This window comes from Coccidioides posadasii, chromosome 1 (assembly GCF_018416015.2).
Source record: "Coccidioides posadasii str. Silveira chromosome 1, complete sequence".
Taxonomy (NCBI): Eukaryota; Fungi; Ascomycota; class Eurotiomycetes; order Onygenales; family Onygenaceae; genus Coccidioides; species Coccidioides posadasii.
In genome coordinates, this window is record NC_089407.1 from 5,164,087 (window position 1) to 5,184,693 (window position 20,607).

Here is a 20,607-nt window from a genome sequence, read left to right on the forward strand (position 1 = left end):
GCTACCTTTGACCGCAGACTGCGAGACACATGGCGAAAACATGCGTAAGTAGCATGCCATTTTATATGACTGGGCTGTATTCCTTATCGGCATCTCGTATCATCGAGATGCTTCGGGAACTTCTATTCATTTCGTCATCTCAAGTACACGTCAAAGCATAAAAGGACAGGCAGGTTTCACCCATCCAATTGCTCCAGGTTAAAAGGCGGATTCAATCTTGTGTGTGAGATGCAGGCTCTGCGATCGCAAGCAAGTCGAGTTCCTTCGAAGCTCATCAGATCCACAGGCAAAGTTACCCGTTACTCGCGTCGAATCTCACCTCTACTCCATCATCATCCTAGATACGTCTCAAGTAATTCTCCGTCAACGACCAACAGTATGGCTCTCTTTCCGCGCGGACCACATAGCGAGTTCGGCACTCTCTTTCGTCTCCTAGATGACTACGACGCTCATCGTGCCGACCGAAGCTCTGGTGCCCTCTCTTTTGCACCGAAATTCGACGTCCGTGAATCCAAGGAAGCATACATGCTTGATGGCGAGCTGCCCGGTATCGACCAAAAAGATATTAACATTGAATTCAGCGACCCCCACACCCTAGTTATCCATGGCCGCACAGAGCGTTCATACACGTCCGGAACTCCGCCTGGCAAAGCCTCAGAGGCAGCTAAAGGCAAGGAGACAGAGACAGGAGAAAGGTACTGGGTATCCGAACGGTCGGTTGGGGAGTTCCAACGGTCTTTTAATTTCCCGACCAGGGTGGACCAGGATGCGGTAAAGGCGAACTTGAGGCATGGAGTGCTATCTATCGTGGTGCCCAAGGCGACAGCTCCCCAGACAAAGAAGATCACCATCCAGAGTGCGTAGCTGGAAATAGGGTACACGCGTTTATTTGGGATTTCAGACAACAATTCGTCTATACATGAGTGGAGGATCAGCAGTAATATGGAGTCTTTTCAGATTTGTCTTTATCCATCTCATGAAAAAAGCAGAGGGAAACAACTGACTGTTATCTCCCTTGAATCGAGCAAATTTCGGTCTGGATACGAAATGGGGAGCCATAAGATGATGCCCAATGTTCCTGTGTAGCTAGCAGCGTTGAGAATGGAATCATGACTAACACTCTTATCCTTTTTCCATGAAGCTTTGCATGCGAAACACGATCTGAACTTGCCGGTTACCCGAGCATATCTTTACAGAGTACTCCGTAGACTCTCCTTTTTACCGTGAACGTGGTGGCGGCATCGGTTGGGATCACCGGTTGCCGGGTCAACTAACTGACCACAACGAACGTCGCCTTTCACTTTCAGAGGTGATAGTTACGCATCGTCCACAACAGGAATATTGCATTGAGCTTCAGAAGAACAAGAAATTATGGCACGATTACGACAGGCTCCATCAAATGCCCCAGAGGCTACTGGCTCCTTCCAGGATTCAAAAGTTGTTCGTGAAAATGAAAAAGCGTTTGCAGATCCTGTTCACCACAAATATACGAATCCAGTTATCCGGAGAAGGGACAACAAAGAGAAAGTAACTATTTACGAAGATGAACCTGACAAAAAGGATTATTATAAAGATGACGAGGAGCATCGACGGGGCGACTCCGGATATCTCGACCTCGACGCGGAGGAAAGCGGCACGGAGGATAGCGAGACCGGGATATTGGAGTATGGCAGCGAGGAAGAAGAAAGCGAAGATGTCGACGATTCAGAAGCCTCAATTGAACGACCAGGGCCAAGAGTAATTGAATCGACCGTGTTGGGGTCGCACAGGAAGAGGCGACTACGGCCATTGGGCTTCAATAAGAAAAACATCTTATACCAAGTTCGGCGGGTATCAGGAAGGGAGGAAAGTCGCTACAATGATTACTCGTCAGATAATGAAAACACCAATCCTGGAAGCGGAGATTACGAAAAAGAGAACGACGAGAAAGGTCTGTTCAACGAAACCAAATCTAGCGCCTCTACTGCTCGACCCGGAAAGGTGATCACAGAAAGTTGCTTCTCCGTTGGAAAACGTATAAAGAAGCCGAGCATAACTGAGCAATATATATCGGAAAAGGACGAGAAAGGAAGACTGGACGAAGGTGAGGATGATGACAATGATGATGACAATGATGATGATGATGATGATGATGATGATGATGATGATGATGATGACGATGATGATGATGATGATGGTGAATTTGACTCTCTGGATGATTTTATTGTTGGTGATGATGAGAACATCAGCTACCACGAAAGCACCGACGAAATTGAAGAAAGTGAAGATGAAATAATTGTCAAACCAAGAACACCAGCAAGAAGATTATTCAGAGGGAGAAGACCACAGAATAAGGAAAATACCACACAGAACACAAATGTTGAAACCAACACACAAGATGCACCTGATGCATCTGATATTGATGATCTAGCTGAAATCTTAAACAAAACAAAGCTTTCCAAACCAGACCTTCAACCAAAACTGTCCTTTCGTAAAGCTCATCCAGTATTGCCGGAGCGAAAGGATCAAGATAGCAGCAAAATGAGCGATGACGACGAGAGCGATGGCGCACAGTAAGTCACACTAGCCAGCTTTCGCATTTCCACTGATTAACCAAACATCCTCCAGGTTACCGAACAATCAGCCAATAAAAAAGGTAGTGGAAGTCGTCACTCCTCCAACCAGTCCATCAAAGCCGCGGCTCCAATCACCAAAAAAGACCCCAAAACGAATTCCTCCATCCCCTTATCGACCAAGTATAGATGCTTTCTGGAGCCAGGATATCATCAATGGTTGGAACGACAAATTTTCGCCTAAGAAACTGCAGTCTCCACGGAAGTGGCCACAAACTTTTACAATCTTCTCCGACAACCAGAGCGACGATAACGGCGATGAGAACTCCCCGCTCTCATCCCCAGAGAAAGCGCCACCGCGTTCTCCGAAGAAGGCCAAAGGAAGTCCTACAAAATCAATCGCAGCAATCAAGAAGGCCGAGAAACGCGAATTTGATAAGAGAAAAGTTTCTCTCGCAGAGAAGTTCTTTAAGGAATTGGATGACAGCGTGACGGGAGGTGAGATCCAGAAATTGGCAGCTGCAGCAGGCGGGGTGCGAATAATATGGAGCAATAAACTCAACACAACAGCCGGAAGAGCAAGTTGGAAACGCGAGCACATTAAACAGAAACAACCTACGCAAACAGCGTCGAGTTGTTTTGCTACTAGTCATAATTCGAGCGATTCTAGGACAGCTAGTTCTCCTGAATATCTCCCATCCCAGGCTGCTTACCGGCATCACGCGTCTATCGAGCTTGCAGATAAAGTTGTCGATTCAGACGATAGACTCTTCAATACCCTTGCTCACGAATACTGCCATTTAGCCAACTACATGATCTCGAACGTTCGTGATAATCCCCATGGAGCGAGTTTCAAAGCGTGGGCGCAGAGATGCAAAAAAGCCCTTAATGAGAATCCTTCTTATGCAGGACGGGTTGAGATCACCACCAAGCACACATATGCGATCAATTACAAGTATATTTGGTGCTGCGTGGAGTGTGCTCACGAGTATGGAAGACATTCAAGGAGTATCGACCCAGAGAAGTCGAGATGTGGGAAATGTAAAGGGAAATTGGTGCAAATACAACCAAAGCCAAGGAAAACGGCTGCGAAGCAAGGAGATGAGAGGAATCGTAAAGGCTTAAAGGAGTTGGCTGGAGGAGCAGACGCCATGTTGACTTCGATGGGGAGCATTCGCCTAAATAGTTGATCATAAAAATATGACCATATCAACCCCGTAACGATTGTTCTAATATAATAATGAATTTTTCTATATCTCCGAGCTCTTCCATTTACATCGAATACTTTCTCATGCCCGGTAAGTCGGAGGTATGTAATGCCTAACGCTGATGCAACGTGTTGAGAATGGGAGTTCCTCTGTTGTCATGGGTCTCTCTACAGCTTCGTTGTCCTAGCAAGCGACTAGCAAAAGTGTTTGGAAGTATGGAATGCGGCCATTCAGCGTCACTGTGCATGGCCTGAGGCGATCGTCCATGCCAAACCATGTTTCATGACCATCTACTTAGCCAAACATCGAGAAATCGATAAAGTTCAGAGTATTCATAAGGTGCTCGAGTATATCCTTCGCTTGACGTTCTGCGTCAGGAACAGCGCTTGGGTCTGAGTTATATTTGAGCGGGGTGATCGGAAGATTGACATGAACGAGCATATCCGTGCCTTGCTGCACCAATCGAACCATAAACGTGTAGCATTTTGTAACTTGATCAGGCTCTCGCAACGCATTGGAGTGATTAATTCGGGTCGAATGCGACAGAATATTCACTTCGCAGACATACGTAGGGCCCTCCTGAGTGCGGCCAGTAGGATGCGATGACTTTGGCCCGTCTACAACTTCAAATTGATCCCTGTTGGCGTCGCAGATGTCGTGAATGTGGGCGAGAAGTGCCAGCGCATCCACGTCTTCCGTAGACGCTCCAGGCGGTATCTTGAACACTGCTGCATGCATAGCTTCGGAATCTGACTCTACGCGTTCGAGGAGTTCGACAATTACGCTCATATCGTAGCCCGTGCCAGAAGCAAAGACTTCTTGGTTGTCGGGAATCGGCCTCACGTTGCTAAGAGCACGGGTTAGCTTAAGGCACTGGCAATGGTACTGGGTAGCGGTAACCGCTAGAAAACTTGGTCATATAAATAAATCAAATGGCCTATTATTACCTCATATTTTTCCATCCTTTGGGTAGTTCTACCGACATCGCACCCCCGTACAACAGAGTTGAGTTATATCCTTGCGTAGGCTCCTTGTCTAATTCCATTTTGACGGGCAACTTAGGAGCGGCTCTTGTACTCTTGCTACATAATAAAGGATTAGTAGGAGGCGCCCTGAAAACACGCTGCGCCCAAGTAAAAGCTCGACCTTTCTCACGAAGAGGGGTAATAGCACGCAGCTGGATTGTCCACGTCGAGCCCGTTTTAAGATCTCGTGGAGAGCTTTTCCCAGAGCCAATGAAGCCCGTAGTCTTTTCTGGTATGTAAAATTCTTCTATAGTGAGAACAACCAGCTCGAGCCTCGGTCTGGGACTGATGTAGCTGGTGAGCAGCCGACGACAGGACTGATATGCAAAAACAACCAATTCGCCAACGTTTCGCTGATGTCAGACAACTGATGGTGGCTTAAAGCTTAAATGAGCCAGACTAACTTTATTAGGAAATATGTTTTCATGACCACTCGCACGGCGGGATGTTCGAATAGTCTCAATCACAGGGAGATACATATATATTTCTTTATTGTAATTTCCAATAACATAATTCCTCGGCGGGAGGTTCTACTTGGCTTCGGAATACTAGCGCTACTGGCCAAAAGCCAAGTCTACTTTCAAATATGTGATGGGTGGGTTCAAAATATGAGAAGACTCGTTCAGCAGAAGTCGTAAAATAAACATCTTTAGGTCCTAGCAGTTTAAGTGCTTTACTCTCTGTCAACTGAACGGTCCCATTTGTTTCAATGTCAGTCGACAAAGGGTAGCTTAGATACGAGGAACTTAATAGCTTCACAGTCTGGTTTCACCCAGACCATGTGCTAACGCGCAAGGCATCGCTTGCTAACGGGGTCACATGTCCAACAGATGTTCCGCGTATCTGTCCAACTCGATTATCGAGAACTTGGAACCCCATTTGGATCGAAACGCCTTTCCGGTGTAAGCGCGGCTTATGGTGCAGCTGAAGCTAACCAGTTCGACGGTCCATCCCTTCATTAAGGCGCGCTCGACCATTTTCATAAATCCCTGAGAGTACTCGGCTTCGGCTGCGTCCCCTGTTACAAGGACGATAGTCGAAGGTTCATCGGTATCAACGATGCTTTCGAGAATCTTAAGATGTAAGATTTCATCCACAGCCTGCTCCACCCATTTCTCTGGGACAGGTTTGTTAGAGCTGCTTTCGGACCCACTAGATTGGTCCTGCTGCTTGTTACCGCAGCATTTAGCACCGACGATACCTCTTCCTTTGGAAACCTGATTCTTCTGGGGGGTTGCTTCTTTCAGCTTTTGGACCCGTACTAGGATGTTAGTCTCGTAACCAAGTTTCTCAGCCTCATCTATCGCTGGAAAGCGGTCAGAGCCCACAATCACCCGCTTGCTGACTGGTCGACCTCGCGTGAGAACTAGCGACAAGTTATGAAAGGATAATGGGAGGCGTGGAACTCGGACGGTAGTTGGAATATCCCTGGCAATTTTGATGCAATCATGGAATCCAACCATCACCTGTGCAAAAACTAAGATGAATCTCCGCAAGTCGGGAGTGTCAGAAGCTAGGATGGACTTACATTAGATATGTCAACAAATATGTGGATTCCATTTGAGCTGATATTCAATGATATAAACGCCGAGTCACAGAGTTTGGGGTTGGCCAAGTATAATCGCTGGTCTCTATGATGTTTGTAAAGATGACTGATGAGATCGGATCTCTTTTCAGCACTGGAGCCACCCAGTTTAGATTCCACCTGGTATTTATGTTTCGCAAGTGACCTGTTCGGGGATTTCGGTGGACGCACCAATGGGATGATGTCGCGGGGTGGGTGGCGCTGTGGACGCTCCGCTAAACACAGGGATTCTTGGCGAGGGGGCGTTGGTAGACACGCTCGCCGAATGCGATTTGGATTTTTCAAGATTTGAATCGGCCGGCATTCAGGGATCGTTGCTTCAGTATCGCCTGGAGGAGCACTTGAAACAGATGGTGGGTTCCTTTTGTTAGGTAAAATCTTCTTTGGTTGCATGCCGCACAGCTCTGGCTGGCATTCAACAGTAGCCGCCGAGGCTTCCTCAAGGTTGGTCCTTTGTTTCTCCTTGCAATCAGAGGCTCCTACCCCAAGAGTCGCGTCTCGTTCAATATTGTCCGGCGCGGTAGGGCTGGGCTGCGAGAGAAACGTCCAAAGCGCACTGAAATCGCCTAGCTTTCCACTACTATTATCCTCACGCCCCCGTCCGGATGGGGATGCGGCACCATGGTTGCGAGCTTCGGTAAACTCGGACTGAATGCTTCGAAGGATTTCGATAGGTTTCGGTTGAGGCTCAGGTTTGAAAGAGTAAAGTAAGTTGATCGCAGGAGTGAAATCCCAGGTCGCGGAAGCCCCAGAAGTCGACATGAACCGGTTGTCCGTATACGCAAAAGATAGCGCTTGAAGTCAAATAAAACCAAGACTTGGAAAAACAGATAAGCCTTCTGGGCAGCTAAATGAGATCTAGAAATGACGGCATTGTACGTGACTCTTGCTTGTTGTGAGGGGTGTCTTCAGTCATCGGTTAGGCTGTAGTAACGGATGTTTGGGCGTTTCGCTGGATGCAAGGAGTCGACCTTCGTTAGCGCACGGGCCCACAGGCGGCCATCACGTGGGGACAGGAGGCTGCCTACGTCATAGCCACCTGGAGTACGCCGAACGTACTACTCCAGCAGGCCTGGTTTGTTATATGCCAAACAAAATCGGTGAAATAGTCATAAGGAACCATAAGGAAAACGACAAGCAAGCTCAAGGTATCTGCAGCATCTCCGCCGATATCTCAACAACAAGTCTCCATCAGCGCCCGATAATACTCGCATTCGCAGCGTAAATCGCATTGATTTCTATGCCCATCACAACAAGCTGCGCCTCTGAGTCGGCCGTATGCTATGTGTTACTGTCTGCAAGAGCCAAACTCATCTGTATAATTCCATCGCCTCAGGTATCTGAAAGAGGCCAAAACCCAACATCCAGAGCTCGCTTTCTATATTACAACAAATTATAGTGCTTCCCATAGATTTGAAAACATGCACAGCTTTTGCTTCAACCTTTCAAACATACCTCGGCCCAAAGGCTCTTTATTTTCCTCTCCCTCTCTTTTTTTTTTTTTTTAAATTTATTCCCGCAAACTTCATATGGTCTCAGTTGGTATAATCGGCCAGCCGTCCCCGATGGATTGTGGCGTCGGATCGTTAGCAAGCACTTCTCCTTCAGCCCTAGTAACAACCGAGTCAAAACTGGGCCGGCGCTCCTCGTTTTGATATAAGCCCAGTTTGAAACCTAGCACTATGCCAGTAGATTGTCGTTCCTGATTAGGTTCCCTGGTGTAGGTTTTCATTCATTTTTCTCTTGACTCAGGCAGGGACCATTTCTATGACCGCTCAATTGATCAATATCCACATGCTGGAGTCATCCAGGAAGATCCAAAGAAGATTCGTCTGAACAAAAGACGTGTTGCTAAGCAGCCTGAAGGGCAGGCTCTGGTCATAGTCTCTCCTGGGTCGCTTCCTGAAATCACATTAAAGTGATAATTTGGAACAATCCATAAGCAAATTCTTGTTGTCGCGATCTCTTTTTGAGTTCCCGACACACAATAGAAGTGCCTCTCTTGAGGTATACACTCCTGAGAGGGGCATCCCCTCGTGACGTTGCTGGATATCTTGAGATACTGAAGATATCGAGTTGCTGTGGGTCACCAAGCCAGTGCCAACGGTTTGGGAACCTTCCGAGTTTCCGCTGATGGGGGGATGACATCATAATTATCACCACATCAAACCAAAGCTCAAAATCCTGGGGTCAACTCGTCTCGACCGCGTGACAGGGTATCTGATGCCCTTGAACCAGTTTTTTTTTGTGTTAAGGGAAACCAAGGTGCCCTATTATCCCACGTCATATCCAAGATTCTAGTTGGATATGGCCCCGAGAACCCCTTTGCCTCCCATGTGGGCGTGGGATATGTGCGTAATCCCTCGTTCGCAAAGGGTATAAAGTCATGCACAATGCTCGAGTTCTAATGGCTTTATGCTGCCATTAATCAAGAAGGAGAAATCGAGAACCTTAGCTTTTTCAGTTGTTTTACGAAAGCCCCGTTCGAATTGATCAACCAAACCGCAATCATGTCTGATCCAGGCCGCAAGGATTTCTCAACCAGTATGATCTCCGTCTGCCTTCGGCGGTTGGGCTTATTTATGTGAGCAGTGTCGCTAATGTTGTATGGCTTTCATAGAAGCTAAGGAGGAAATAACTCCTGACTCGACCAAATCCACTCAAGAGAAGATTAAGGAGGCTGCCACAGACACTAAGGACCGCATTGCTCGGTAAATTGGAGCCTAGCAAAGTGTTATTCTTGTTTGCACTGGAGGCTAACATGTTTGCAGTGGTCTCCAGCCAGACGAAAATAAAGGAAGTGCCCAGGAGGCCTTCGACAAGGGCCAGCGCTCCAGCGACAACCAGCAGGGTGGTGCTACTTCCACAATGTGAGATCACCCGCTAGCATATTATTATTGACCAATTGCTGAACCGATTAATAGTGGCGATAAGGTGAAGACCGCTTTAGGGATGGACAAGTAGACGACTTGCTCCGGCAACGATCTTTGGCTTTGTTGGTATAATGTTCTCGGCGCTTTGGACTCCTTCAAGGAACGTGTGATGTACTATATGATACCATAACTCAACGTGAATCAATCCGGTTAAAGTGGTATGACGTCCTTTTCAATGTAGAATGTAGGGTGACAAGTAGGAATGAAAGTTCCTATTGGCTTTTGCCCCTGTCGACTAACCCTTCAAACAAATTGTCACGCTGTTGAATGAGAGAACGAAGTTCACTCTCAAGTTCCTGATATTCCAATTTTGCATCCAGAATATTAGATGGTAACCCGTGGAAGGTTTCGACTTTCTTTTCGAGTCGCTTCACGTTTTCGCTTATCTTGACCACTCTTTCCTCTTCAGCCATTAGATCCTCAATTTTCGTACCCTCTCTGTCCGAGGCACTTCTGCCCGCCATAATTCTTCTTTGATACTCTTTAGCCTTTGCCTCTACCGTTCTCTTGCCCCTCAACCATTCGCTAGTCTTGGCGGGGAGGTCTGGAGGGGTTTCATAGTTGTGCTCGTCCTTAAGCTCTTCAAGTCGCATATGAAGCGTAGCCAGTTCTTTTTCCAGGTACTTCTGCAATTCTTCCAGTTTTCGTAGCTGCTCAGTGGCGTCGAACTCCGCCCTTGTCATATTCAAAAGACTTCGATCACGATTCCCAACATCCGCGGTGGGCACACCTAACAGAACCACTGTTTCGGCGAGGTCTTGGAGGAGGTTCGAGCTTTCGTCACTAAGGGCAGCTTGGATATCCTCGAGAAGATCAAGTTTCAAATTTGGAGATTCAATCTCTTCAGCCTTTAGGAGGCCGATTGTTTCCTCTCTGACACGATGTATGAGCGCCTCTTCTTCATCTGCGGTGTCATTGGCTGCAGCCAGGTTCAGGAGGACTTTGAGGGTATCTTCATTGCGCTCGAAATTCGGAACACGGTTTGGAGAATTTGCATACTTATGGTTCAGCCAGTTCATAACGTATGCCCAATCTTTCGCCTGAGAAGCTGCTTGGCGGGCTTTGGACGGCGATGAAATAGTCTCGAAGTCCTCCATGACCCAGTTAAATAATCTGGACACAAGCCCTTTGAGGATATGTAAACCCTTTTGCCAACCATCCCTTAAGCCAGTTCACCAGTCGAAGTTGAGGTGTTCAAGGAACAATTTTATTCCATACCCGAAGATCCCTCCAGAACTAGACGGGTACTCGCTGATTGGATGACATTTCGTGTGCAAGTTGCTCTGTCGTCTGTGCAGATGTTCCAAGGTAAACACTCTTGTGATCTGGGCTTGAAAGCGCAACAATCGATTCTGATAAGCGATGGCTGCCGGCAGCCCTTCTCTAGATGGCATGCCATCTTCCCCTCATATGGCTAATACGGGTTCAACCCCCAAGCCAACTGCATTGTTCAACCGCCTCAATGCGGTCCTATCCACCTCATACACAGACCCAGATATTCGGGATTCGCTGGAAACCCTAGACAAGAGGGGCTTGCAAAACACGGCGGAAACGCGGAGGACGTTGAGACTGGATATTCAAAAAGAAGTCATAGACTCCAATGGCAGTATTATACAGGATTTCGGGAAGGTCGCCGAGGTAAGGCTTATTGTACCCTGGAGCTTCGTTTAGTGCTAACGACAGTCGAATCCAGCAACTATCCCGAATTGGAGCAGCAATATCCCATCTTAATACAATATGCGAGGATATGCGTCAACATATTACATCTGCACGTCAGGAAACCGAACCAGTCCTTGAAGAGGCCGCCGCTCTCCTGTCACAGAAGCAAGAGGTTGAAACGAAGCAGCACTTGCTTGACGCCTTCAATAAACACTTCATACTTTCAAGCGACGATATTTCTATTTTAACCTCCACCGCTGAACCGGTTGATGACCGCTTTTTCCAAATTCTTTCCCGCCAAAAATGGATACACAAAGACTGTGAAGTGTTACTTGGTGGTGAGAATCAACGACTGGGACTAGAGATCATGGAACAAAGCTCAAAAAATCTTAACTCGGCGTTTATGAAGCTTTACAAATGGATACAAAAAGAATTCAAGTCTTCAAATCTCGAAGACCCCCAAATGGGCAGCTCGATAAGAAAAGGCCTTCGGGTATTGGCAGAACGGCCTACCTTATTTCATAGCTGTTTGAATTTCTTCGCCGAAGCCCGGGAATATATTCTATCGGATTCTTTCCACTATGCCTTGACCGCAGCAGTTTCAGGCGATAGACTTGATGCGAATGCTAAACCCATAGAGTTCTCTGCTCATGATCCCCTTCGCTATGTCGGGGACATGCTTGCCTGGGTCCATTCTGCGACAGTCTCAGAGAGGGAAGCTTTAGAGGCACTTTTTATATCCGATGGGGGTGAGCTAGTAAAGGGTATTGAAGCTGGCATAAGCAGTGAGCCATGGTCCCGTATCAACGATGAGCAATCTGTCTTTGATGGAGAGAAGGCGCTAAAAGAACTTGTGACTCGTGATATGAGCGGCGTGGCTCGCTCATTAAAGCAACGGGTGGAGTTGGCCGTGCAAGGACATGACGAGTTGGTTACTCTCTATAAGATTATGAACCTTTTGGCTTTCTACGAATCCACATTCTCCAAACTTGTTGGTCACGACTCAGCTTTAGTGGAAGCCATTACCTCCCTGCAAGATTTTGTCTTTAAACGCCTGGAGGCAGTGATCCATGATCAAATTGCCACGATCACTGGTGATCCGTCCGGCTTGATTCCTCCGGATGACTTGAGTGCTCCAGAATTCCTTACTGATGCCATCGACAACCTTGTTCCGCTTATGAAGGCGTACGACTCTTCATTTCGACACGAAATTACCGATGATACATCGCAGAACGAGAACAAATTCAGCCCAATCATTCGAGCTACTCTGGATCCCTTCCTGGATCTCGCGGAAAAATCATCCACTGCACTTTCCAATTTCACTTCGAGAACAATATACCAAACCAACTCCATTCTTGTCATTCGCGATGCAATATCTCCCTTTCCATTTGCGTGCGCCACGCATCTACCTCGATTATCATCAACCTTAACTTCTCTCAAAACCAACCTTCTCGACATTCAACACGATTTCCTCCTTAGGGAAACCGGCCTGCAGCCCCTTATCGCAGCCCTTGAGCCATTCATGCCAAAGAGCACCTCTGAATCATCCACGGGTAACGGACTATCGCGCAACCTCGCTGATATTGCATCTCTGCCAGAATTTCAACCCGAATCCCTGTCTACAATCAGTCAACAGCTGGACGATTTCCTTCCTTCGGCGCTCGTCGATGCGACGGATAACTTGAAGCGTATCCACAGTCCCGGCTTGGTGAAAAATGCTACTGAGGAAGCCGTTGAAGCATTTTGCTGTGATTTTGAGTTGGTGGAAAGCATGATTGTGGGCGCGGATGAGGCGAGAGAGAAAATGAGCGTTGCGGGAACGGTTAGCAGCTCAGCGGCAGGGAAGGAAATGGATGAAATTGCTGCTCTAGGTGAGACTGGCGGCCAGGTTGGCGCCTGGAGTTTGCGCGTTCTATTCCCAAGGACGACGGGGGAAATCAGGGTGCTGTTGAGTTGAGTAGTATAGTCGATCCAATATTGGATATCTGGTCCAACAGCGCTCCACGTTGTGGAATGTCTGGCTTTTCTATGCATAGTACAATGCGAATCTTCATAATCTTGACGGAAATCACAGGATCCTTGGCTTCTCGGCTCTTATACCCTTGACTATGAGTCCTGGAAATCACCAATATACATGTGCTTGTGAAAGTCAGATCTGGCATGAATATACAACCCTTAACTTTCACCAACCCCTCAATCCTAAAGGTTTTCCGGCCACGCCACGATCGAATACGGATCCTTATCGCACTCACTCACTTTTACCTCCACACTCGGATCGTTCAGCGTATTGGCCATTCCACTGCTCGCCGTCTCAGGCAGGTCAGCCAAATCTTCAATCATTTGACCCCATTCCAACCTCAGCGCTTCTTCGAGCTTGCCTCGCATAACATCATGCAAATAGCCCCGTTCAGAATTAGAATGAAAGAGAGATATCACCACTGATCCATTCTCGATCGCAGCCAATGCGTCATGGTGGCTCATTTCTCCAGTTAACAGCAGGTCTGCGACGGGTTTGCCGTCCTTCATCAGTATCGATGAGCCAGAGCCCGGACAGGTGGCCACAGTACTGATTTCCATGTCGGCGACGTTTGAGTCTTGGGGTATAGCAAGAGGAAAATGAGGTAGGCCACGTGGAAGACCGAGTGTGGTGATGATGCGTTTAATGATTGATGTTAAGGGCTGAGGAGTGGAGAAGGATACAAGACGGCCCGCGCCGGCACCTTCAAACCCGGGCGGCGGCAAGGGATTTTGGAGGATGGTTGAACGAGAATGGGGAATTACGGCATCAGAGGCTACATTCGACAAAGAAGTGTGAGACCCAGGAACAACTATATGCGGCAAGGCACCTCGCGAAGCCGTCCGAGGAGGGAGTGGTGGAGGCTGGGATATACCTGATATCGACGATGGCCCTGTGCTGTCGTCTGTTGCCTGTTTGCTCTTGATAGGGACTTGTGGGTTCTCATGCACGGGACGAGTTACGATGTCGCAGAGCCAATCTGCCATACCACCAGGGACAGCATCGACGGCGGTATGCGGAGAGTAAACACTTATGCCTTCCGCCGCAAGTCGAAGCAGGGTTTGCTGTTGGGTGTTATTGGAAGTTAGAGATTTAAATCCACGAAATATTATAGGGTCTACATTGTCGAGCATCCATCAGCTTTTGCGCAATTGATCGGTCTGGACTAGGGTTGGACTGTACGATATGCAATGATGATCGAATCCCCACGCTCGATAGCCTCGGCGGCAACCGCCTGCGTTAGGTCGATTGTTAATAATGCAGAGTTCTTCAGCTGTCTCTTCCTATTCCAGGGCGCTTCAAGTAATACTGTTCACGTCTTAAATTAGCTATGAATCCGTGGAAAACAGGGTCGGATTGGACTCACACCCTGTGTTATCAAAACTTTTATCTGCGAGGCTCTCAGGATATCTGTGCAAATTTGATCAGCCGCTATCGATTCAGGGATCATGGCGAGTTAATTCGTACAGTCTCCGCATGCACTCGACAACTGCATCTGAGAACGGAGAAGTTATGAAGGAGCGATAGGACGCCATCGTGCCGGTCCGTAGCGTCGTACGAATCATCAGCTGGAGACAAATATGCCGAGCAATAGAACCTATTTACTTTGCCAGCCAGGTCTGCGAGATGGAACGATGCCGTCGACGATTTTCACCTCAAATGAAGCTTCAATTGCGAGCTTTCGGATTGGTTAATTACCTCATCGCGACTTTTGTGGGGAGCATGTTGATGAGTCAGCGTCGACCTTGGCTGAACGTTTCCCCGCCATTTTTAGGCGTTCTGGCGCAAGTTGCGCTCAAAATCTCGAGGGACAGTCAATAACCAAGACGGAGCGGCCTGGATTCCCCCGGACCTTTTTTTCTTTTCTTTTCTTTTTTTTTTTTGGGTTCTGATACCAGAGGCAACGGAATTTGTTCCCCGCTCTATATGTACGCCCGCCACCTCTTTTCCCGCGGGACTTTCCATCTCCTCCGCACCCAGCGAACTTTTTACCAAAGTCATAGCATATCTGCAGCCATGGCGGATGCAGCCCAACAAGCCGGTAACTCATCCGGCGTCACTGCTGAGTCCATAAAGGAGACCCTGATAGCGAAATTGGGTGCGCAGCATGTGGAAATCCAGGATTTGTCAGGTACGGCCTTGGTTATTCTCTTCCCTTTCCCCAGGAAACGTCGCAGTCTTTTCGTTCAACGTCTCCGGACGAATTTGCTAAAAAGGGTTACCCATCCTGGATTAGGCGGTTGTGGTCAAGCCTTTCAAGCTGTAATCGTCTCTCCGCAATTCGATAAGAAAACTATGCTCGCTCGACACCGATTGGTGAACTCGGCTTTGAAAGCAGAGATTGCTGCGATCCATGCCTGGACACCAAAATGTTATACCCCGGAACAGTGGGAGCAGTTAAAACAACAATGATTAGCGCCGTTAGTTATATCGCCATATATTGGCTTGCGTTTCAAGATACGATGCGCGGCTATCAAAATTGCTTGCCCCCGCCGATGGAACGGTTTGAACCGACTCCGAGCTCGGAACGGGTCATCGACTCAACTGATCGGATTTGAATAAACATGGTCTACGGTCAATACATCCCTAGTGGCTGTGGTTGATGTATTTATAGTTGGATATCCTTTGATATTTCTGCATCGTCTTTCGGCGTTTCTGGTGCATTAGGGGACAAAGGCTCCTCGATTCGGCTGGCAAAATAAAATTATTTAGGAGACCACATGCCCAAAGACTAATAGATGAGCTTTATTTAACTCCAAGGTGTTGTGTCGATGACGAAGATCAGCCTCCGCCTTAACCATTCCATCATGACCGCTGGTTAATCCATCTACTACGGAAAACTTGCGCTCCACTCTCTGGCACGTACATCTGAAGCGGTGCTACATCATCCTCTCCATTATTTCTGGAGATGCCGTGCTCCGAAGGATGGAATTATCATTTGGCCTGATATGTCCGCTTTTGTGGAGGTTACAGCTCATGAATTCTCATGGCTCCAGCATTCCTAATACCAAAAAGTAGTGGGGCTCTAGATTCCCCGAATTCCTACTCCGTACGGAGTACAATAAGGAAAAAATGCACTTACTAGAGACTTGGCATGAGAAGGCTTCTAGAAGCGCCTAGAGATATAAATAGGTGTGAAATACCCTGTGAGAATAACTGTCAAGCCTACGGAGTAATGCATGCTCATTAACGCAAAATCTCATAAGAGTATAGCTTAAGGTTAACTTGTAGTAAGGGAAAAAAAAAAAAATTGTATGGCTTCTTTCAGAAATTTAAGGAACTGCATCTTCGTTGTCTCGAATGTGTGCAGGTTTCCGTTCTTTAAGCGTTTGCTCAGATTCAATACCGCGGTTCAAATCATAAGCCTTAGTCAATAAACTTAACAGTCCACCAGCGCCTATGATCCCGCAACAAACTGCCCACACTATACGTAGGCTGTCAGTGTATGCCTGTTTTAGATCAAGCTTCATGCGACCATCGTCCATCTCCCGGATGAGCTGAACGAGAGCAGCAGCATCCTTGCTAAATTCCGCCGCGCGCTCAGCCAATTCTGGATATTTTCGGATATTTCTGAACATTTGATTCTGGAAAATAGCACCCCCAATAGCAACCCCAATTGCTTGGCCAAATGCTCGAAAGAAACTAAACATTCCAACAGCAATGGCCATATTCTTCTCAGTGGCCGATGCTTGGATAGCAAAGGCTAATGAGGGGAAGAGTATGCCCAATCCAATTCCAGCAGGTAACATCAGCACAATCCATCCAGCAATGCTGGTATGGACAGACAAAATACATAACAAACCTACCCCAATGGCTGACACCATAAATCCCAACCAGATCGCCCAGCGATAGGTGCCTGTCACACTGCATACAATGCCTGTCACCAGGGCCCCGGGAGCCACAGTAAAGGTCAATGGAAAGAGTGCCACACCAGTCAAGATTGGAGTGTATTCTTTCACAGTCTCAAAATAAAGTGGCATAAAGTACAATCCACACCATAGAACTAGACCGTGAAGCACTGTCTCTGTGTAGGTAACAACTGCGGTTCTGGTGGCAAAGATTGATATTGGAATAGCTGGCTTTGTGGGAACGTAGGCCTCGTAGTACATTGCTCCAATGAGCCCAAGTGCTCCAAGGACTAACGGAACAAGTGTACGCCAGGAGTTCCAAGCGTACATGATGCCACCCCAGGTGACAGGTACCAAAAAGGATGTAGCACTCGCTGTAAAAAGCGTGGTTCCTAAATAATCAATCCGCCGCAATTTAGACACCAAGGAGGATGGAACAAAATTCAGTCTCAAGAACATCAGCACAAAAACTATGCCGACTCCAATAAATGGAAAGTTGATAAAGAAAATCCATCTCTAAGAAATATTAACACTTTATTCGTTTTAAATTGCATTCTGAACTCGGGAAGACATACCCAACTAACATTCTGAGCGAATCCACCGCCGACAATCGGACCTAGGACAGATCCTAGACTCCACATGGTGCTTAGGATGCCAAAGTATTGTCCTCTGAGTCTCATGGGTACGAGATCAGTAACCACGACCTCGCACAAAGCGATTATACCGCCGCCTCCGACGCCCTGTACTGCTCTCCCGAGGAGCATCAGGGTAAAACTATTGCCAAGTCCAGCAATAAGGGCGCCAGCGAGGAAGAAAAGGATGCCAGCGATTACCATCGGTTTGCGCCCAAAAATATTTGAAAAAGAGGTAAAAGTTGGTTGAAAAACTTCGCAAGCTGGAGTCAGTACTCTGACAAACCGCGTAAGAAGTCGTTCCATACCGGTCGAGCACAAAAGAAAGGAGGTTCCGCTCCAGAAAGCTTCAAGAGCGGTCGCATGCAGTTTGGAAGCTATTATCTAGCACAGAGATATCAATACCTTTAACAAATTCCCGATCTGATATGTAACCATGCTGCGTGACTTACAGGAAACGCGACGGAAATCGAAGTACCATCAAGTGCAACCATCAAAGTTAACACAGCCAATGTTACAAACGCAAGCCATGCTTGCGCTGTTAAGCGAAACTCGACGGCCTGTGCCTGGACACCCGTCGTCTGGGGCCCCGATAAAATATACCTTTCGACAGAGATACTCTCCTTCGAAGCATTGGCTGGAGAAGTGGCCATTATTGCCATGAGATTGAGGTCATCCATGTCCCTCCCGATGCGGTGTCTTGTGATTGAATAGCTGCCGATTGTCCCTATTTCCGACGAGTCCCAGGGCAGCATGTGCAATTTTCAGAACAGGCGCTGCGGGAATGGGCTAAACGAGGGACAGAAGTTGCCCATCATACCTTGTCGATAATTGTCCTGTCATAACTCAGAGGCAAGCGCACGGAGAAGCCAATACGGAAGCGCAGCCTCGATCCGCCAACCCCCGGTGTGCCCGCGTGTATTCTCGTCAGAAAGCAAGAAATGCGTTACTTATCCCGTGGATGGATATCGGCATTCAATATCCAAAGAATATTTCCAGCGTCATAGAGCCGGTCCTCCACGTAACGCTTCAGGAATTATCTGGAACCAACCGCCAAAATGATATGTCAAACCATGAGCCAGCGCGGCGGGTATGCATGCTAGGTACATTCCATGTACATATGTGAGTCCCAAAGAACTCGAATTCGTGTTAACCAGCAGCAGTGTCGAATGAGACACTGGATCAAATTTGGATTCGATCATCCGATAGTTATCTCCGAAGGCCACCCAAACACGTATTCTGGTAGTTATTGCTTCACTATAGACAGCGGGGATGTAACAGTCATCGCAAATAGTGGTAGGGCTTAATGAGAATGGAACTTTGTCTTTGTAGAAGTTATTGAGTAGGTTGAGGGCATGAGGATCCCATGTTCGGGGATGTCAGATTTAACATCTAATAAGCCTCTGGAACCTTTTATTGCCACGCTTTTCGCCTCGCCTCCCCCTTAATTATGCTTTTGTTTGCTCGTCATATAACAACTTCCGGCAGGATTGGCAGGAACTGCGTTTTGTGTATTTAAAAGTTTAAAAAATATAAAATATAAAAAATAAAAAATAAAAAGTAAAAATATATATATAAAAAAAAAGAGGGGGGGGGGGGGGGAGAAGGAAGGAAGAGGAAAGCCAACGAATATCGAAAAAATGGCATTTGAACTGAGAGTATACGCAACGTTATGTCATGTACGAACTACGAATTATCATAAGGATTTAACAGGCTAGACAGTCTCAGTATAATCCGCAATGACGAGCAAGACCACGACGAAATAGCTGCTATTATGACAAAAGGGGAACACTTTTGCGCCATCATGTCCCAGTGTTTTACAACGACCCCAATCGATCCAATTCGCGTTACTTCGTTTCGACCCGGCGTAGGTAACTCATCTCGACGTTGATTCCTGGACCCATTGCGCAAGCAATGACGTCCTTCCGGCCGTCTCCCATCTGTGGCAGGCGATCTATCACGTTTAGCACCGTTGTGCTAGAACTATTTCCATTGTTGGTGTAGATATCATAACTAGCACGAAGGTGCTCGTGATCTAGTTGCAAACTCTGCCGGACAGCATCGACTATAGAGATGCCGCCCGGGTGCAGTGCCCAATCGAATTGACGAGGATCTGGCTCGACATGATTGGGAGCTTCTGGTGTACGCTTGAGAAACTCTTGAAATAACGGACCGATTGCCGCGCCACAAACAAAGGGAACCTTCTTGGATACAACGGATTTGTAGCCTGTTTCGATTAGCAGGTGGTTCTGGATGGAGAGATAAGCTGTAAATACCAGTTACGTCGATATTGAATGTGATCTCATCCTCTGTTCCTGGGAGTAAGGCATGCTTGCAATTCATCACTTGATAAATGGGTTTCTCGAAATCCCGTCGTTTGATCCCGTTGCTCATGATATATGCTGTGGAGCAGTCGCTGAACAAAATTGGTCCGATATTAACACCAGCCTCCGGAGTGACATCGTCCAAGCTGCTCCTCGCTAGGGTAGTGGGTATATCTGTCGCTAGTACTAGTGCCCGAGCCGGCCGTTGTCGGAAAGTCTCGGCTTGTAGGATATTGAAGGCAGTTCTAATGACAGAAAGTCCCCCGGAACATCCTGTGCCATGAATAAGAACCCGTTCTGTATCTAGTTTGAGTCCTAATTCTCGGGCAACAATCGCATCGAACCCCGGATTCCCCGTGTGGGTGCAGGTCATCGAAAACATATGAGTAATGTCTTTCATATCTCCTCCCCATTGCTCGATCGCTTTCTGGCAGGCCTGTACTGATAGCCTGATGCCGACATCCCTGAATACAGCATCCAAGTCATTAATGGAAGGAGTTTTTGGCCCGTTGACAAGTGGGCCGTCGAGATCCAAGACTGACGGACGTGATTTGATGCCCGTCCGTCTATTAAGCGCCATCGTTTTCAACATCCTACAAAAAGCCGTTAGAACATATTATTCCGTTTTGCCCAGTCTCAGATTCATGGACGTCTTGTCCTGCGTAAAAAACTTACACTTCTGTATCAGCATAGTGGCGCTTTCTGAACTCCTCGAACTGCGCTGGATATACTCTTTCTTTGGGATAGTTCACTGCCATGCTTAGGATCTCGACTTCTGGGTCGTGGCGGACGCCATTGGTGCCATTTGGCATCCCAAACGGCAT

The 20,607-nt window shown here is 47.4% G+C and overlaps 11 protein-coding genes across 12 annotated transcripts; 5 read left to right on the forward strand and 6 right to left on the reverse strand.

Annotated features, from left to right (window-relative positions):
• The first annotated feature begins 100 nt into the window (after positions 1 to 100).
• D8B26_001471 (uncharacterized protein) lies at positions 101 to 1,172 on the forward strand. 2 transcript variants are annotated; one of them, XM_066123547.1, is made up of 2 exons: positions 101 to 223; positions 287 to 1,172. In XM_066123547.1, the coding sequence occupies exon 2, from the start codon at positions 379 to 381 to the stop codon at positions 862 to 864; it is 486 nt and encodes a 161-aa protein (XP_065979621.1). In that variant the 5' UTR covers positions 101 to 223; positions 287 to 378; the 3' UTR covers positions 865 to 1,172. The 2 variants fall into 2 exon arrangements, with proteins under 2 accessions (XP_065979621.1, XP_003065514.1); XM_003065468.2 differs by having other exon boundaries at positions 101 to 1,172.
• Positions 1,173 to 1,371: 199 nt separating this feature from the next.
• Positions 1,372 to 3,770, forward strand: D8B26_001472 (uncharacterized protein; the record flags this gene model as incomplete). The annotated part of the gene is made up of 2 exons (XM_003065469.2): positions 1,372 to 2,552; positions 2,608 to 3,770. The coding sequence occupies 2 exons, from the start codon at positions 1,372 to 1,374 to the stop codon at positions 3,740 to 3,742; spliced, it is 2,316 nt and encodes a 771-aa protein (XP_003065515.2). The 3' UTR covers positions 3,743 to 3,770.
• D8B26_001473 (uncharacterized protein) lies at positions 2,978 to 5,107 on the reverse strand. Its single transcript, XM_003065470.2, has 2 exons — positions 4,708 to 5,107; positions 2,978 to 4,607 (listed from the first exon to the last, which is right to left on the reverse strand). Exons 1-2 carry the CDS (start codon positions 4,803 to 4,805, stop codon positions 4,055 to 4,057), a joined length of 651 nt encoding a protein of 216 aa, XP_003065516.2. The 5' UTR covers positions 4,806 to 5,107; the 3' UTR covers positions 2,978 to 4,054.
• A 309-nt stretch (positions 5,108 to 5,416) lies between these two features.
• On the reverse strand, positions 5,417 to 7,270 carry D8B26_001474 (uncharacterized protein). Its single transcript, XM_003065471.2, has 2 exons — positions 6,314 to 7,270; positions 5,417 to 6,251 (listed from the first exon to the last, which is right to left on the reverse strand). The coding sequence occupies exons 1-2, from the start codon at positions 7,130 to 7,132 to the stop codon at positions 5,601 to 5,603; spliced, it is 1,470 nt and encodes a 489-aa protein (XP_003065517.2). The 5' UTR covers positions 7,133 to 7,270; the 3' UTR covers positions 5,417 to 5,600.
• Positions 7,271 to 8,880: 1,610 nt separating this feature from the next.
• Positions 8,881 to 9,334, forward strand: D8B26_001475 (uncharacterized protein; the record flags this gene model as incomplete). Its single annotated transcript, XM_003065472.1, has 4 exons — positions 8,881 to 8,914; positions 8,991 to 9,081; positions 9,142 to 9,240; positions 9,295 to 9,334. The coding sequence occupies 4 exons, from the start codon at positions 8,881 to 8,883 to the stop codon at positions 9,332 to 9,334; spliced, it is 264 nt and encodes an 87-aa protein (XP_003065518.1).
• A 181-nt stretch (positions 9,335 to 9,515) lies between these two features.
• On the reverse strand, positions 9,516 to 10,400 carry D8B26_001476 (uncharacterized protein; the record flags this gene model as incomplete). The annotated part of the gene is made up of 1 exon (XM_003065473.2): positions 9,516 to 10,400. One exon carries the CDS (start codon positions 10,398 to 10,400, stop codon positions 9,516 to 9,518), a length of 885 nt encoding a protein of 294 aa, XP_003065519.2.
• A 265-nt stretch (positions 10,401 to 10,665) lies between these two features.
• Positions 10,666 to 13,029, forward strand: COG6 (Golgi transport complex subunit 6; the record flags this gene model as incomplete). The annotated part of the gene is made up of 2 exons (XM_003065474.2): positions 10,666 to 10,941; positions 10,997 to 13,029. The coding sequence occupies 2 exons, from the start codon at positions 10,666 to 10,668 to the stop codon at positions 12,917 to 12,919; spliced, it is 2,199 nt and encodes a 732-aa protein (XP_003065520.2). The 3' UTR covers positions 12,920 to 13,029.
• Positions 12,691 to 14,634, reverse strand: D8B26_001478 (uncharacterized protein). The gene is made up of 5 exons (XM_066123548.1): positions 14,447 to 14,634; positions 14,346 to 14,389; positions 14,162 to 14,287; positions 13,854 to 14,096; positions 12,691 to 13,754 (listed from the first exon to the last, which is right to left on the reverse strand). Exons 1-5 carry the CDS (start codon positions 14,542 to 14,544, stop codon positions 13,162 to 13,164), a joined length of 1,104 nt encoding a protein of 367 aa, XP_065979622.1. The 5' UTR covers positions 14,545 to 14,634; the 3' UTR covers positions 12,691 to 13,161.
• A 114-nt stretch (positions 14,635 to 14,748) lies between these two features.
• D8B26_001479 (uncharacterized protein) lies at positions 14,749 to 15,730 on the forward strand. Its single transcript, XM_003065476.2, has 2 exons — positions 14,749 to 15,110; positions 15,216 to 15,730. Exons 1-2 carry the CDS (start codon positions 14,906 to 14,908, stop codon positions 15,389 to 15,391), a joined length of 381 nt encoding a protein of 126 aa, XP_003065522.2. The 5' UTR covers positions 14,749 to 14,905; the 3' UTR covers positions 15,392 to 15,730.
• Positions 15,731 to 16,251: 521 nt separating this feature from the next.
• On the reverse strand, positions 16,252 to 17,790 carry D8B26_001480 (uncharacterized protein; the record flags this gene model as incomplete). Its single annotated transcript, XM_066123549.1, has 3 exons — positions 17,768 to 17,790; positions 17,403 to 17,713; positions 16,252 to 17,343 (listed from the first exon to the last, which is right to left on the reverse strand). Exons 2-3 carry the CDS (start codon positions 17,661 to 17,663, stop codon positions 16,252 to 16,254), a joined length of 1,353 nt encoding a protein of 450 aa, XP_065979623.1. The 5' UTR covers positions 17,664 to 17,713; positions 17,768 to 17,790.
• A 1,516-nt stretch (positions 17,791 to 19,306) lies between these two features.
• On the reverse strand, positions 19,307 to 20,607 carry D8B26_001481 (uncharacterized protein; the record flags this gene model as incomplete). Its single annotated transcript, XM_003065478.2, has 3 exons — positions 19,307 to 19,686; positions 19,736 to 20,376; positions 20,459 to 20,607. 3 exons carry the CDS (start codon positions 20,605 to 20,607, stop codon positions 19,307 to 19,309), a joined length of 1,170 nt encoding a protein of 389 aa, XP_003065524.1.